This window comes from Mobula birostris, chromosome 18 (assembly GCF_030028105.1).
Source record: "Mobula birostris isolate sMobBir1 chromosome 18, sMobBir1.hap1, whole genome shotgun sequence".
In the NCBI taxonomy this organism is placed as follows: Eukaryota; Metazoa; Chordata; class Chondrichthyes; order Myliobatiformes; family Myliobatidae; genus Mobula; species Mobula birostris.
The window spans coordinates 63,050,606-63,065,493 of record NC_092387.1 but is presented as its reverse complement, the minus strand read 5'-3'; the positions used below and the strand labels follow the sequence as shown (position 1 = coordinate 63,065,493).

General features: G+C 43.7%; 1 protein-coding gene across 3 annotated transcripts in view; it reads right to left on the bottom strand.

The window, feature by feature from the left end:
- Positions 1-14,888, bottom strand: part of c18h10orf53 (chromosome 18 C10orf53 homolog) — a 28,620-nt gene that overhangs the window by 4,267 nt on the left and 9,465 nt on the right. Inside the window, exons 2-3 of one of the 3 annotated variants that reach the window (XM_072282052.1) lie at positions 14,693-14,812; positions 570-625 (exon numbers count right to left, since the gene is read on the bottom strand). In XM_072282052.1, coding sequence (XP_072138153.1) covers positions 570-625; positions 14,693-14,812 — 176 coding nt within the window. Of the gene's footprint in view, positions 1-569; positions 626-12,080; positions 12,426-14,692; positions 14,813-14,888 lie in introns of those variants that run through there. The other 2 variants (XM_072282053.1, XM_072282051.1) reach the window with 2 other exon arrangements.

Here is a 14,888-nt window from a genome sequence, read left to right as displayed (position 1 = left end):
CCTTTTGCCAATCACCTGTCCAGCTCTTGGCTCCATCCCTCCCCCTCCTGTCTTCTCCTATCATTTTGGATCTCCCCCTCCCCCTCCCACTTTCAAATCTCTTACTAGCTCTTCCTTCAGTTAGTCCTGACGAAGGGTCTCAGCCCATAACATCGACTGTACCTCTTCCTAGAGATGCTGCCTGGCCTGCTGCATTCACCAGCAACTTTAATGTGTGTATATAAAGTACATTATTCTTTTTAAGGGATGTAGCACGGTAACAGCCCCTTCTGGCCCAATGAGCCAGTTGCACTCATGTGACCATCTAACCTACTAACCTATACGTCTTTTTGGAATGTGGAAGGAAACCCATGCCATCACAGGGAGAACGCACAAACTCCTTACAGGCTTCGGTAGATGTACTTTGATAATAAACTTACTTTGAACTTCTAATGGTAACTGCATCACCTCCACACCATATCAGAAATGAAGCTGCAGGTCAATATACTGGCAGATGTTATAAAACTGACTCATCTTTATGCAAAACTGTTGCATCTAAGATGAATCAAGGGACTTTGCAATTCAATGGTTTATGCTATCGGACTGGTATCAGCTGTGTTGGAATTTGAACTCAGTTCAAGTAAATCTAGAATCAAAAAGCTGATAACATTACCACAGAACGCCCAGATCTTTATAGACATCTGTTTGCTTTGTGACAACAGACCAAATTATCAGAAGATTGATGCCGATAAGAGGACAATGGGGGAACATTCAGAAATGGTAATGAGAGACGAAAGGGATTAACGAAAAGGAGACACAGTTCCGAGTATTGTCAGAGACCGGTTGCTTTGAACCCTGAACTGTTTGAAGTTTGATGGACAGGCGATACCCCAGCAGGGGGATAAAAAGGGACAGGTTCGCTAAGGCAACGGACACACGACACCACGAGGTAACGAGACCCTGGAAGCGGTGTGCCCCCACAAGTTGGTGGGAGTTTTGGAGGTCTGGTCGCGGGACTAGCCATAGACGCACAGGGTGGAAAGGTACGGTCGGGCGGGAACCTGGTATGTGTGTCCGCCCTTGCCTGGGTGCCGGGTTCATCGCAGAAGAACAATCGTATCTGGAACGGAGGAGTCACAGTCGGTGACCTCAGAAGACATTACAAAGGGCTCGCCCGAAAGCTAACTGCGAGGAATATCGAAGGTCTGTTTGGAATTCAATTTGCATATTCATTCTCTCCCTCTCCAACGGCACAACAGCGATTACTGCAAACTGAACTAAATTGAACTGAACTCTGTCACTTGATCATTTTACCCCTAGACTGTGATAGAGCTTGATTGACCCTATTATCCTAGTTCTGTGTACATGTGTCTTTATTCATTGCTAACCTGTTGCATTTATATCCTTACTATTAGAGTACTGTGTTGCTTATTTCTTTAATAAAACTTTCTTAGTTCCAGTAATCCAGACTCCAACTAAGTGGTCCATTTCTGCTGGTTTGGCGACCTAGTTACGGGGTATGTAACAGCTTCAGTAATCTTTTTTGGAAACAAATCTGTTTGCATCCAGCCAGGACCAAGCTTCATGCCAGACTCCCACAATCTTGTTGGCTTGTAATTACTGTTAAATATGCACAGAGCAAAAATTACAACTGAGTAGTATGACTAAACATTTTTACTGAATCATGTTGGCAACAGTACATGCGGGCAACTGAAAGTGGAGGAGTTATGAACCAGAGCTACGCCAAGACGAACTCATGCGCATTCAAAAAGATAGCGGCTCACACAGGTAGGAGGCCCAGTTGATTTACTGCACAATCAGTCGTTCTTGCCACGTTATGTGGGGGTTGGTTTACTTGTCAGTCGAAAGCTGCTCCATTGTACTAGTCATCGATTGGCCTGTTTGAAGTATGCAGCTGCTTTCTCCCATTGGTTGCCCTGTGTGCTGCAACATCAGTGTCCAGTTCCACCTCAGAGATGCTAGAATACCACATGTAGGGGGTTTGCCCTCTTTCTTTTTGTCTCCAGGGCCTAGTGCTGAAGAAACATTGGGAAAGAATGCTCCAGACTCATACTCTTAGCTAAGTGTCTGATTGTTGAATATTCAGTTTTGTAGTTTGTGTAACTTGGGTGGACTTAGATATTTGGTGAAATCTTTTACTGTTTGTAAGCAAATGATTAATATGCTTATTCATAGTCAGAGTCTTCTGTCTCCCTCACCAAACCCATGAATTTGCTGCTTCCATGTTACACATTCTTGCAATTGATCCGATAGGGTTCCATTACTCCAATTAAATAGCTTGGTAAGTTGCTCAGTTACTGGGCATTTAGCAATGAACAATAAAATATTGGTCTTACCAGGGAACCAGCATCCTATGACTGAGTATAAAACAGATATCTTTACACAACACTTCAATAGTTAGTTCAAATACCGAATGAAAAAGATAAACATTATCATTATTTGTCACATATACATTAACACATCAAAACATACAGTGAAATGCGTCATTTGCTTCAACAGCCAATACAGTCTGAGGATCTGCTGGGGCAGCCTATAAGTGTTGCCATGATTCATTGCATGCCCACAACTTACTAACCCTAACCCATAAGACATAAGAATGTGGAAGGAAAGTGGATCCCCCAGAGGAAACCTCTGCGGTCAAGGGAGAACGTACAAACTTCAGTAGCAACTGAACTGTGATCACTGGTACTGTAAAGCATTATGCCAATGGTTATGCTTTTTTTAATCAAAGAATATCTCTGAATTTCAAAGTAATCATGAAACAGAAATTTACAGATAATGGCTTGGAATGAACTGATATCCAAAAGGATCCCCACGCAAAATGCTGGAGGAACATGGTAGGTCAAGTATCATCCATGGAAAAGAGTGAATTGTTGACGTTTTGGCCAAGGCTCTCCTTCAGGGCACCCGAAACAGCGATTGTTAACTTTTTTCCACAGATGCTGCCCGGTTTGCTGAGCTCCTCCAGCATTTTGTGTGTGATGCTTTGGATTTCCAGCGTCTGCAGATTTTCTCATGTTTGTGATTCCAAAAAGATCCCAGCTTCTGCAACAACGGTGTCCACTAGGAATGACCTCCAGCTCTTGGGAACTGGATAAATGGGATTAGTTCAGCTCTCCGTCATTAATGAGAGTGACCTCTGGTGTACATTCCTGCACTGTGTCAGCTAGGAGCTGACAAATGTCTAGCCAATTTGGTTAAGTGACCTGAATGACGTTCAGCTGATACTATTTGGTACTTCAAGGTTAGTTGATTTGACAATGAAAATGTATATTAATCATGGAATAACTCTCAAGCTGTGAACATATGCAGAGAATATCATTATAAAAGTGATTGGCAATTTTTTCTGGATGAGGAAGAAACAGTTTCTCAGCATGTAAACACTGCTTGGCCCTTTAATGAGATTTATGCCATTGTGTGGCATGATTGTGAATCAACAGTGAGGACCCATGGGAATTTGTTTCATGAAATATTGATTTTCAAGTCTTGAGATGTATCATTTTAAAGGATGTTGCAAAGAATTAAAAGCAAGGGTGTAATGTTGAGGCTTTATAAAGCAGTGGTGAGGCCTCACTTGGCATATTGAGGGCAGTTTCAAACCCCTTATCTGAGAAAGGATGTACTGATATTGGAGAGGGTTCAAAGCAAGTTCATGAAAATGATTCTGGGATATAAAGGTCATATGAGGAGTGTTTAATGGCTCTGGGCCTCTATTCACTGGAATTCAGAAGAATAAGGAGTGACCTCATTGAAACCTATTGAATGTTGAAAGGCCTCGAAATAGTGGATGTGGAGAGGATGTTTCATATGGTGGTGGTGGGGGAGGTGGGGGTCTAAGACCAGAGGACACTGCCTGAGAACAGAGAAACTTTTTTTTAGAACGGAGATGAGGAGGAATTTCTTTAGCCAGAGAATGGTGATTCTGTGGAATTCTTTGCCACAGGTGGCTATGGAGGCCAAGTCATTGGGTATGTTTAAGGCAGAGATTGATAGGTTCTTGATTAGTCAGGGCATGAAGGGATATGGAGGGAAGGTGGGAGATTGGGGCTGAGAGGGAAAACGGATCAGTCATGATGAAATGGTGGATCAGACTCGATGGGCCAAATGGGCTAATTCTGCTCCTAAATCTTTTGGCCTTAAGGTCTTTCATTTTGGCATCTATATAAATTACCATACTATGAGTGTAACAGCCAGTAATGTGAGATGATACATGTTCACCCGTTGTGTACATTCTGCGTAACTGAGTACAGAAATTAGTTCAGAAAGTGAGAGAGTCTGAGTACAGTGTGGCCTGGGCTTAGAGGCGTAGTGCCAGTTTTTATTTTAGATTTTCAGTATCTGCAATTTTTTTTTACTTTTTTACTTACTGCAACTTCCTGACTGAAATTTTCTGAAATGGGTGACCTGTGGTGCAGGGATTCCTGATCACTTTTATGCCACGGGCCCAGTACCGTGAAGCAAGGCGTCCATTGACCCCAGGTTGGGAACCCCTGATTTAGTGCCCTGTCAGACTGTTACTGCAAACAGGGGCTTGTTTGTGTTAACAGAGAACACAGTGCGAGAATGAGCGGGGTCAGCCCAAAAGGGTCACCGTGCTTCTGGCACCAGCAGAGCTTACCCACAACGTACTGACCCCCACATGTTGGTTCTTACTATTTAAAACATGGAGCACATAAACAATCACAAAACAGAAGGAAACAGGGGTGGGAGTAGGCCACCAGGCTTCTTGAGCCAATCCCGCCATTCGGTTTCACCATGAGTGACTTGCCCCAGGTTCAGCTTCTCTTCTGCGTATTCCCCATAAGCTTCAATTCCCTGATATTTCAAATATTATTATTATTCTTTTAAATTTAGCAACACATCATGGTAGCAGACCTTTCCGGCCCAAAAAGCCCACTCTGCCCAACTACACCCATGTGACCAATTAACCTCCTGACCCATCCATCTTTAGAATACGGGAGGAATCTGGAGAACCCAGAGGAAACCCACACAGTCACGGGGAGAACGTACAAACTCCTTACAGACAGTGGCAGGATTTGAACCCAGGTCACTGGTGCTGTAATAGTGCTATACCGCTATGCTACTATGTCATCCAAATATCTACTTTTCCTTGAAATACCACGAACGATTCAGACTCCACAGCATACTGGGTTAGAAAATTCCAGAAATTCACCATCTTTTTCAAGATGATATTTCCACACACCTCAGTTTTAAAGGACTACCCTTTATCTTATAACTCTGCCTGCTCTGTCAGGACTCTCAGAAATGGAATCACCTCCATATGACTCGTTAGAAACTCGTTAGATTCTGGACTAGTTCCTGAGGATTGGAGGGTGGCTAATGTAACCCCACTTTTTAAAAAAGGAGGGAGAGAGAAACCGGGGAATTATAGACCGGTTAGCCTAACGTCGGTGGTGGGGAAACTGCTGGAGTCAGTTATCAAAGATGTGATAACAGCACATTTGGAAAGCGGTGAAATCATCGGACAAAGTCAGCATGGATTTGTGAAAGGAAAATCATGTCTGACGAATCTCATAGAATTTTTTGAGGATGTCACTAGTAGAGTGGATAGGGGAGAATCAGTGGATGTGGTATATTTGGATTTTCAAAAGGCTTTTGACAAGGTCCCACACAGGAGATTAGTGTGCAAACTTAAAGCACACGGTATTGGGGGTAAGGTATTGATGTGGATGGAGAATTGGTTAGCAGACAGGAAGCAAAGAGTGGGAATAAACGGGACCTTTTCAGAATGGCAGGCGGTGACTAGTGGGGTACCGCAAGGCTCAGTGCTGGGACCCCAGTTGTTTACAATATATATTAATGACTTGGATGAGGGAATTAAATGCAGCATCTCCAAGTTTGCGGATGCCACGAAGCTGGGTGGCAGTGTTAGCTGTGAGGAGGATGCTAAGAGGATGCAGAGTGACTTGGATAGGTTGGGTGAGTGGGCAAATTCATGGCAGATGCAATTTAATGTGGATAAATGTGAAGTTATCCACTTTGGTGGCAAAAATAGGAAAACAGATTATTATCTGAATGGTGGCCGATTAGGAAAAGGGGAGGTGCAACGAGACCTGGGTGTCATTATACACCAGTCATTGAAAGTGGGCATGCAGGTACAGCAGGCGGTGAAAAAGGCGAATGGTATGCTGGCATTTATAGCAAGAGGATTCGAGTACAGGAGCAGGGAAGTACTACTGCAGTTGTACAAGGCCTTGGTGAGACCACACCTGGAGTATTGTGTGCAGTTTTGGTCCCCTGATCTGAGGAAAGACATCCTTGCCATAGAGGGAGTACAAAGAAGGTTCACCAGATTGATTCCTGGGATGGCAGGACTTTCATATGAAGAAAGACTAGATGAACTGGCTTGTACTCGTTGGAATTTAGAAGATTGAGGGGGGATCTGATTGAAACGTATAAAATCCTAAAGGGATTGGACAGGCTAGATGCAGGAAGATTGTTCCCGATGTTGGGGAAGTCCAGAACAAGGGGTCACAGTTTGAGGATAAAGGGGAAGCCTTTTAGGACCGAGATTAGGAAAAACTTCTTCACACAGAGAGTGGCGAATCTGTGGAATTCTCTGCCACAGGAAACAGTTGAGGCCAGTTCATTGGCTATAGTTAAGAGGGAGTTAGATATGGCCCTTGTGGCTACGGGGATCAGGGGGTATGGAGGGAAGTCTGGGGCGGGGTTCTGAGTTGGATGATCAGCCATGATCATAATAAATGGCGGTGCAGGCTCAAAGGGCCGAATGGCCTACTCCTGCACCTATTTTCTATGTTTCTATGATCTTGTCACGCCCCAGCTGTATGTTATGTGTTTCAATACAACCACCTCTGGTTCTTCTGAACCCCATTCCTCTAAAGCCTGCAGTCAGAGTTCCATGTGGGCAGGAGGAATGAGTTCTGATGGCCCCCTGGGTTCATGAGTCAGTGAAACTGGAATCTGAGGCCTGTTGTTCAGGGTTCTACCACCAGCAAGTCTGGAGTTTGAGGCCCAGTGTTCAGAGATCGGTAAGTCCAGTATCGATGCAGAGGATGAAGACCCAACGACAAATCAGAAGCCGCAATCAAGGCCTAATGGCCGGAGCCAAGTCTGCGGATCTCTGAGAATCTGCTGGGGAGGTTGAAGCTGGTATCTGTTCTCTCTAGACCTGAGTCTGTACCTGCCGGAGGCCTGCCCAGGAGTTAAAGAACTGTGTATATGCAACAGGGTGTGATGAAAGAACAGGGCTTGCTTATCCTGTTGTTATAGTTATAGTCATAGTCATAGTCATACTTCATTGATCCTGGGGGAAATTTGTTTTCGTTACAGTTGCACCATAAATAATAAATAGTAATAGAACCATAAATAGTTAAATAGTAATATGTAATTTATGCTAGTAAATTATGAAGTAAATCCAGGACCAGCCTATTGGCTCAGGGTGTCTGACCCTCCAAGGAGGAGTTGTAAAGTTTGATGGCCACAGGCAGGAATGACTTCCTATGACGCTCTGTGCTGCATCTCGGTGGAATGAGTCTCTGGCTGAATGTACTCCTGTGCCCACCCAGTACATTATGTAGTGGATGGGAGACATTGACCAAGATGGCATGCAACTTAGACAGCATCCTCTTTTCAGACACCACCGTGAGAGAATCCAGTTCCATCCCTACAACATCACTGGCCTTACGAATGAGTTTTTTGATTCTGTTGGTGTCTGCTACCCTCGGCGTGCTGCCCCAGCACACAACAGCAAACATGATAGCACTGGCTACCACAGATTCGTAGAACATCCTCAGCATCGTCCGGCAGATGTTAAAGGTTGTTGCTTGTTGTGTTTTCTGCTGTTCTGCCGAGCTTTGTGGGCATTCTACGTTTGAGCCTGAATGGGGGGGTGACACTTGCCAGTACAGTCCCCAGTACACCCTCGGATGTGTTGGGCATGCTAAATTTGCATCTGACTGTGGGGTGACACTTGCCAGTACAGCCTTGGGTGTATTGGTTGTTAATGCAAATGATGCATTTCACTGTATGTTCCAATGTGCATGTGACAAATTTGAATCTTGTAACCTTGAATCTTACAATACGAGACAATATAGTTCCAACTTTGTTGGCTTCTTTAGACAGAGTATCCTCTGGATACCCATTGAATCTCCTTTGGACAACATCCAAAGTTACTATTTCCTTTCTTAAGTAAGAGTACCAAACTGTGCAGAGTATTTTAGATATAACCTCACCAACACCAGTACAATTATAACAATAGCTCTCTATTGCTGAACTCCAGTCTCCTTGAAGAAAAGGATTCCTCACCTCCTACCGCACTTAGCTGCAAACCTTTCACATATTATGCACAGGAACACTTGGATCTGTTTTGTACTTCACCCATATACAATCTTTATATTTCACTTGTACACAATTCATTTGTACTTGATAGAGGTGTACAAGATGATAAGAGGCAGAGTTCAAGTGGACGGCCAGTGCTTTCTTCCCAGGGCAGAAATGGCGAATATGAGGGAGCATAATTTTAAGGTGATTGGAGGAAAGTATCATGGGGTTGGGAGGGGGTGGTGTCAGAGATGTGTTCTTTACACAGAAATGGTAAAAGCATGGGAAATGCAGCCAGGAGTGATGGGAGAGTCAGATACATTAGGAACGTTTAAGAAACACATAGTTAGGTCTGATGAAGGATCTCGGCCCAAAACATTGACTCTTTTTTCTCTCCATAGTTGCTGCCTGACCCGGTGAGTTCCTTCAGCATTTTGTGTGTGTTACTCTGGATTTCGCGCATCTGTGGAACTTTTTGTCTTTAGTCTCAGGTAGACATATGGCCGATAGAAAAATGGGAGGCGGGGGAGCAGGGTCACACAGGAAAGGAAGGGTTAGATTGATCTTAGAGTAGGTTAAAAGGTCAGCACAACATTGTGGGCTGAAAGGCCTGTATTGTGCTGTAATGTTCTATGTTCTATTTAGATAATAGTTTTCCTTCTGATTTGTTTGACAGAAATACATGATCTTACACTTCCCCACGTTAAACTCCATTCACCAAGTTTCCACCCAGACCATTCAGCCTGTCTAAATCTATCGCCCAAATATCCTCATCGCAACATCATTTCCAGCCTACTGTAGTGTCATCAACATTCTCTGTATGGCCCCAAACAAGAGAAAATCTGCAGATGCTGGAAATTCGAGGAACACACACAAAATGCTGGAGGATCTCAGCAGGCCAGGCAGCATCTATGGAAAAGAGTATACTTGTTATTTCAGCTCGAAATGTTGACTGTACTTTTTTCCATAGATGCTGCCTAGCCTGTTGAGTCCCTCCAGCATTTGTGCATGAAACTATGTATGGCGGCTTGTTGCAAGCAGTGCTCTGTAGATTTACTCATTATTTCTATCATGATCGTTTTTCTCATATCAGTCTAGGTTCTCTGCTAACTGTAACACTTTATCCTGTATTCGCTGCACACATGCAAAATGCTGGAGGAATTCAGCAGGTCAGGCAGCATCTATAGAGAGGAATAAAGAGATGACCATTGTGGGCTGAAACCCTTCATCAGCACCTGAAAAAGGGTTTTGCTCCAAAACATCGGCTGTTTTTTCCTCTAAGTAGATGTTGGCTGGCCTGGTGAGTTCCTTCAGCATTTTGTGTGCATTCTTCTGGATTTCCAGAAATCTGTTTTTTTTTTATTTTCTGTTATTGTTTTACCTGGTCCTGTGTCAATGCCCTGCTGTAATGAAGTAATTTACATGGGCAGTATACATACGCAATAGTTCTCACCGTCCCTCTGAACATAACAATAATAAACCAATTTACCTATTTATTCGCTGCCACTTTCTCCAACATAAATAATAGTAATTGAAAGATAAGAACTTATCCTTGGGCCACTCTGCTGCATCCTGTGAAATAAAACATTTAATCCGATTCTCTGTCTTCCAGGTGATAACCGGTCTTCAATCTATAGAAACATAAAAACATAGAAAACCTACAGCACCATACAGGCCCTTCAGCCCACAAAGCTGTGCCAAACATGTCTTTACCTTAGAAATGACCTAGGGTTACCCACAGCCCTCTATTTTTCTAAGCTCCATGGAGTCTCTTAAAAGACCCGATTGTATCTGCCTCCACCACAGTTGCTAGCAGCCTATTCCATACACTCACCACTCTCTGCGTAGAAAGCTCACCCCTGACATCTCCTCTGTACCAGCTTCCAAGCACCTTAAAACTGTGCCCTCTCGTGCTAGCCATCTCAGCCCTGGGGAAAAAAAACCTCTGACTATCCATGCTAAACCCTTTCCCCAAGGAAAAAGGAAAAGATGTGAAGATTTTACATAGATGCTCAAAAGAAACCACTCTCAATTATACTTCCATGGCACAGTCCTGATAAACTTCAACTATTATTTATTTTATATAAAATAGAATGTACTCCACTTCTTAATAACTGCAATCAAACTGGAACACTGGTATTAGATTCAATAACAGATGCTCCCATCAGTCCCTTGAGGAGATGCCAGGGTAGATATACCAGCTGTGGTGAAATCAGATTTGTCAGAATTTAAATTATCCAGTGAACTGAACAGTGTGGATCTCTTTTATCTCTTACTCAAACATGTTTGTCTCACCAAACATTGCTTGAGGACTGAGGCATCAAATACAAGCCGTCTGTCCACGGGCAGCCAGTGTCTCATCAGAGAGGCCTGTTGGGATGGGTTCAATTATAATATCAGATGCTGAGGCAGTAAAACCCTTGGGGATGAGAATGGTCAGTTGATATAGGATTGATAGGAGTAAAGCTGAAATCTGAGTGTCCATAAAATAATTCAAGTTGGTGCCGTAATTAGAATGACTCTTAAATAAAATTTAAAGTACAGTGTGGCATGAATATTGATTCCTCCTTCCAGTAAGCAGATGCCACTCCTCCCCTTCCTTCATTCCCCTCTCTGACCTTTTACCTCTTCTCATCTGCCTATTACTTCCCCGTGTGTCCCCTCCTCCTTCCCTTTCTCCTATGGCCCATTCTCCTCAGCTATTAGATTCTTTCTTCTCCAGCCCTTGACCTCTCCCACCCACCTAGCTTCACCTATCACCTTCCAGCTAGCCTCTTTCCCCTCCTCCGACCTTTTTATTCTGACATCTTCCCCCTTCCTTCTCAGTCCTGAAGAAGGGTATCGGCCCAAAATGTTGACTCTCTTTACAATTCCATATATAGATGCTGCCTGACCTGTTGAGTTCACCCAGCACTTTGTGAGTGTTGTGTTAAAGTACAGTATTTTCTAAAGCATTCTACCTAAACATTCTCAATTGTGGAGCAATAGCTACAATATACAGTACTGCGCAAAAGTCATAGGCACATATATATAAGGTTAGAGAGCTAAGATCTTTGCACAGTACTGTAGTAATTTTATGTATTGCATTGTACTGCTGCCGCAAAAAAAAAAAAATTCTTGACATATGTGAGTGATGATAAATGGGATTCAGATATGTGTCTCTACTGTGGACTGTGAGTGAGATGGGGGCAGGGAGGGGGAATCATGGTTGGGAAAAGGGGAAGGCAGAGGAGAGGGAGCAGGAGGCACCAGAGAGACATTTTGTAATGATCAATAAACCAATTGTTTGGAATCAAGTGACCTTGCCTGGTGTCTCAGGGCTGGGTGTGTCTGCATCTGTGCCAATGCCACCAGTGGCATTCCTTCTGTGCCACCTGTCCCACACCTGTCCCACTCCTCTGCCACCTGTCCCACACCCCTCCCGCGATGCTCCTCCCTCACCCTTCCCAACATCCTTTGCTCCCGCCAGATTTACAAACTCACTCTCCGCTCCACATTGACAAATACAGTACTGTGCAAAAGTCTTAGGCACTCTAGCCTAGGACTGTATTTGTGCCTAAGACTTTGGCATAGTACTGTATAAGGAAGGAAAAAGGATCACAAGAGACTACAGATGGTGGAACCTGGAGCAACAAACTATCTGTTGGAGGAAATCAGTGGGTTGATTTTTGTCCCCTTTCCCACACACCCCCAAGCCTCCCTTCACCCTTATTCTGGCCCTTCCCCTTCCCCCTCCTCTTCCCCCTCTTGGTTTCAGCCTCCTACTTTGCCCTCGTGTTCTTCCCCACCAACTACCTGGTTCTGTCTGCCATACACCTCTCCCCTAATGGTTCCCATTCTCAACCCCTTTACTACCAGAATCCAGCAGTGGAGATAAACAGCAAATCTATGTGGAGGGGCAGGAAGCAGGGTGTCTGCAGAAGGACTTAGACAGATTGGGAGAATGGACAAAGAAGTGGCAGACGGAAGACAGTGTAGAAAAATGTATGGTTGTGCACTTTGGTAGAAGGAGTAAATGCGTTGACTATTTTCCATATGAGGAGGGAATTCAAAAATCAGAGGGGCAAAGGGTCTTGGGAGTTCTGGAGCTGAATTCCCTCAAGGTTAACTTGCAAGTTGACCTGGTGGTAAGGAAGGCAAATGCAACGTTAGTATTCATTTCCAAAGGACTAGAATATAAAAGCAAGCACGTAATGCTAATACTTTATAAGGCATTGGTCAGACCATATTTGGAGTATTGTGAACAGTTTTGAGCCCCATATCTAAGAAAGGATTCTAAGGTAGGTCATGTACCCACCAAGTCTGCTCTGCCATTTGATCATGGCCAATTTATTATCCCTCTCAACCCCATTCTCCTTCTTTCTCCCCATTACTTTTGACACCCTGACTAATCAAGAACTCATCCACCTCTACTTTAAATACAACAAATGACTTGGCTTCCATGGCTGTCTGTAGCAATTAATGCCACATATTCAGACTGAAGAAGTTCCTCCTCATCTCTGTCCTAAAGCGACATCCTTCTATTCTGAGGCTGTGCCCTCTCGTCCTAGACTCTCCCATTATTGGAAGCATTCTCTGCACCTCCACTCTATATAGTCCTTTCAATATTTGGTAGCTTTTCAATTTGGTCCGAGTGAAACTGGAGAGAGGTGACAGTGAGAAGGTCAGAGCTGATTAAGTGCCACTTCGTAACACTGCTAACGATGCCTTCCATCATTTCCATGATTGGGAGTGAAATGATTGAGCAGTAATTAGCCTGCCTAGATTTGTCCTCCTGCTTTTTATGAACAGGATGTACCTAAGAAATTGTTTACACTGTCTGATAGACACTAGGGTTGTCATTGTCCTTGAACGCTTTGGCTGGAGAGCAGCTAGTTATCTGGTCCTTTCCACAGCAATTGTTTTCTGAAATCAAATTGGTCACTGGGCTCCTAAGGAGAAAGCAACCTCATACAGGTCATGAGTGACTCACGACTGCAGATGCAGGAGTCATGTAAATCAGATGGAGGAGCTCATTAGGTCTGGATGAGAGAGCTAGGGTTTTTCTCCTTGGAGCAAAGGAGGATGAGAGGTGACTTGATAGATGTGCATAAGATGATGAGAGGTGTAAAACAAGTGGACAGCCAATGCTTTATCCCGGGGGAGAAATGGCTAATATAAGAGGGCATAATTTTAAGTATAGGAGGATGTCAGACGTAAGTTTTCTTGCACAGAAAGTTTTGGTGCATGGAACAACACTGCTAGGGGTGATGTTAGAGGCAGGTACAATGGGGAGATTTAAGATACACTTAGATAGACACAGGGATAAAATAAAAATGGAGGGCTATGTGGGAGGGAAACATTAGATTGATCTTGGACTAGGTTAAAAGGTTGGTACAACATTGTGGGCAGAAGGGAAATGGACAGTCAACATTTTGGGTTGAGATTCTTCATCCAGACTGAAAGACTGAAAGAGATAATGAGTATGAAGAGGTGAAGTGAATAAATAGGGCAAAAGCTGGCAGGCAATAGGTGGATCTAGATTGTGGGGGGGGGGAGGGGGGTGAAATGCAGATAAGGGAGGGGAGAGTGGGAATAGCACCAGGAGCTGAGAGGTGATAGGTGTAAGTGAAAAAGGGCTGTCAGATGATGGTAGAGCATGGGGTGGAAGTGGGGAGGACAGAAAGGTCTAGTGGTGGTGGGAGGACTGTGTGAGTGATGGACAGATGGACTGGGCGGAAGAAGGGAAAGAAACAGGTAATTCAGGTGGAGAGAGAAAAGGGACCGAAGGGGAGCAGTTCACCAAAAGTTGGAGAATTCAGTGTTGGCTGTCCTGGCTTGTAAACTACTCAGGCAGAACACAAGGTGCTGTTTCTCTAGTTTGCATTTAGCCTCACCTTGGCAGTAGAGGACGTTGTTCCAGGTTATGGCAAAATCCTGATCCTATAAGCTGTTTGTAACCTAAACAGGTCACAAGTCAGATATATGACCATGAACCCAGTACCCACACGGCAGATTTCTACAACCCAGCAGCAGCTGGCAAATACTTTTATGTATATGGACTGCACAAACATCATGTGATAGTAAACTGGATTATTCAGAAGCTCTAATTTGCACAGACTAGGTACAGCAGTTTAGTTACTATTTAACTTAATAATTATTCATCAAGATGTCTTGATATTATACTTCTCTGAAAATAGAGATTGTGATAATAAGACCATAAGTCATAGGTGCAGAATTAGGTTTTTCAGCCCAACAAGTCTACTCCACTGTTCCATCATGGACAATTTATTATCCCTCTCAACCCCATTCTCCTGCCTTTTCTCCATAACCTTTGACGCCCTGTCTAATGAAGAACCTATCAACCTAATTTTGGGTTGACACTTAAGTAATTTCTCAAATGGCTTACCAAAATCCAGGTCTGTTATGTTACACGTGAAGACAATTTCTCCATTCACAACAAGTTCCACAATATTCCAGTCAAGAGATTGTTCTTCAATCCAGGAGTGACCATTAGCTTCTAACATTGCTTCAAAAGAGGTAATATTCAATGAAATCCACTTATTGAGGACATCTTTCTGACTACAAACAATTCAAAAGTCAAG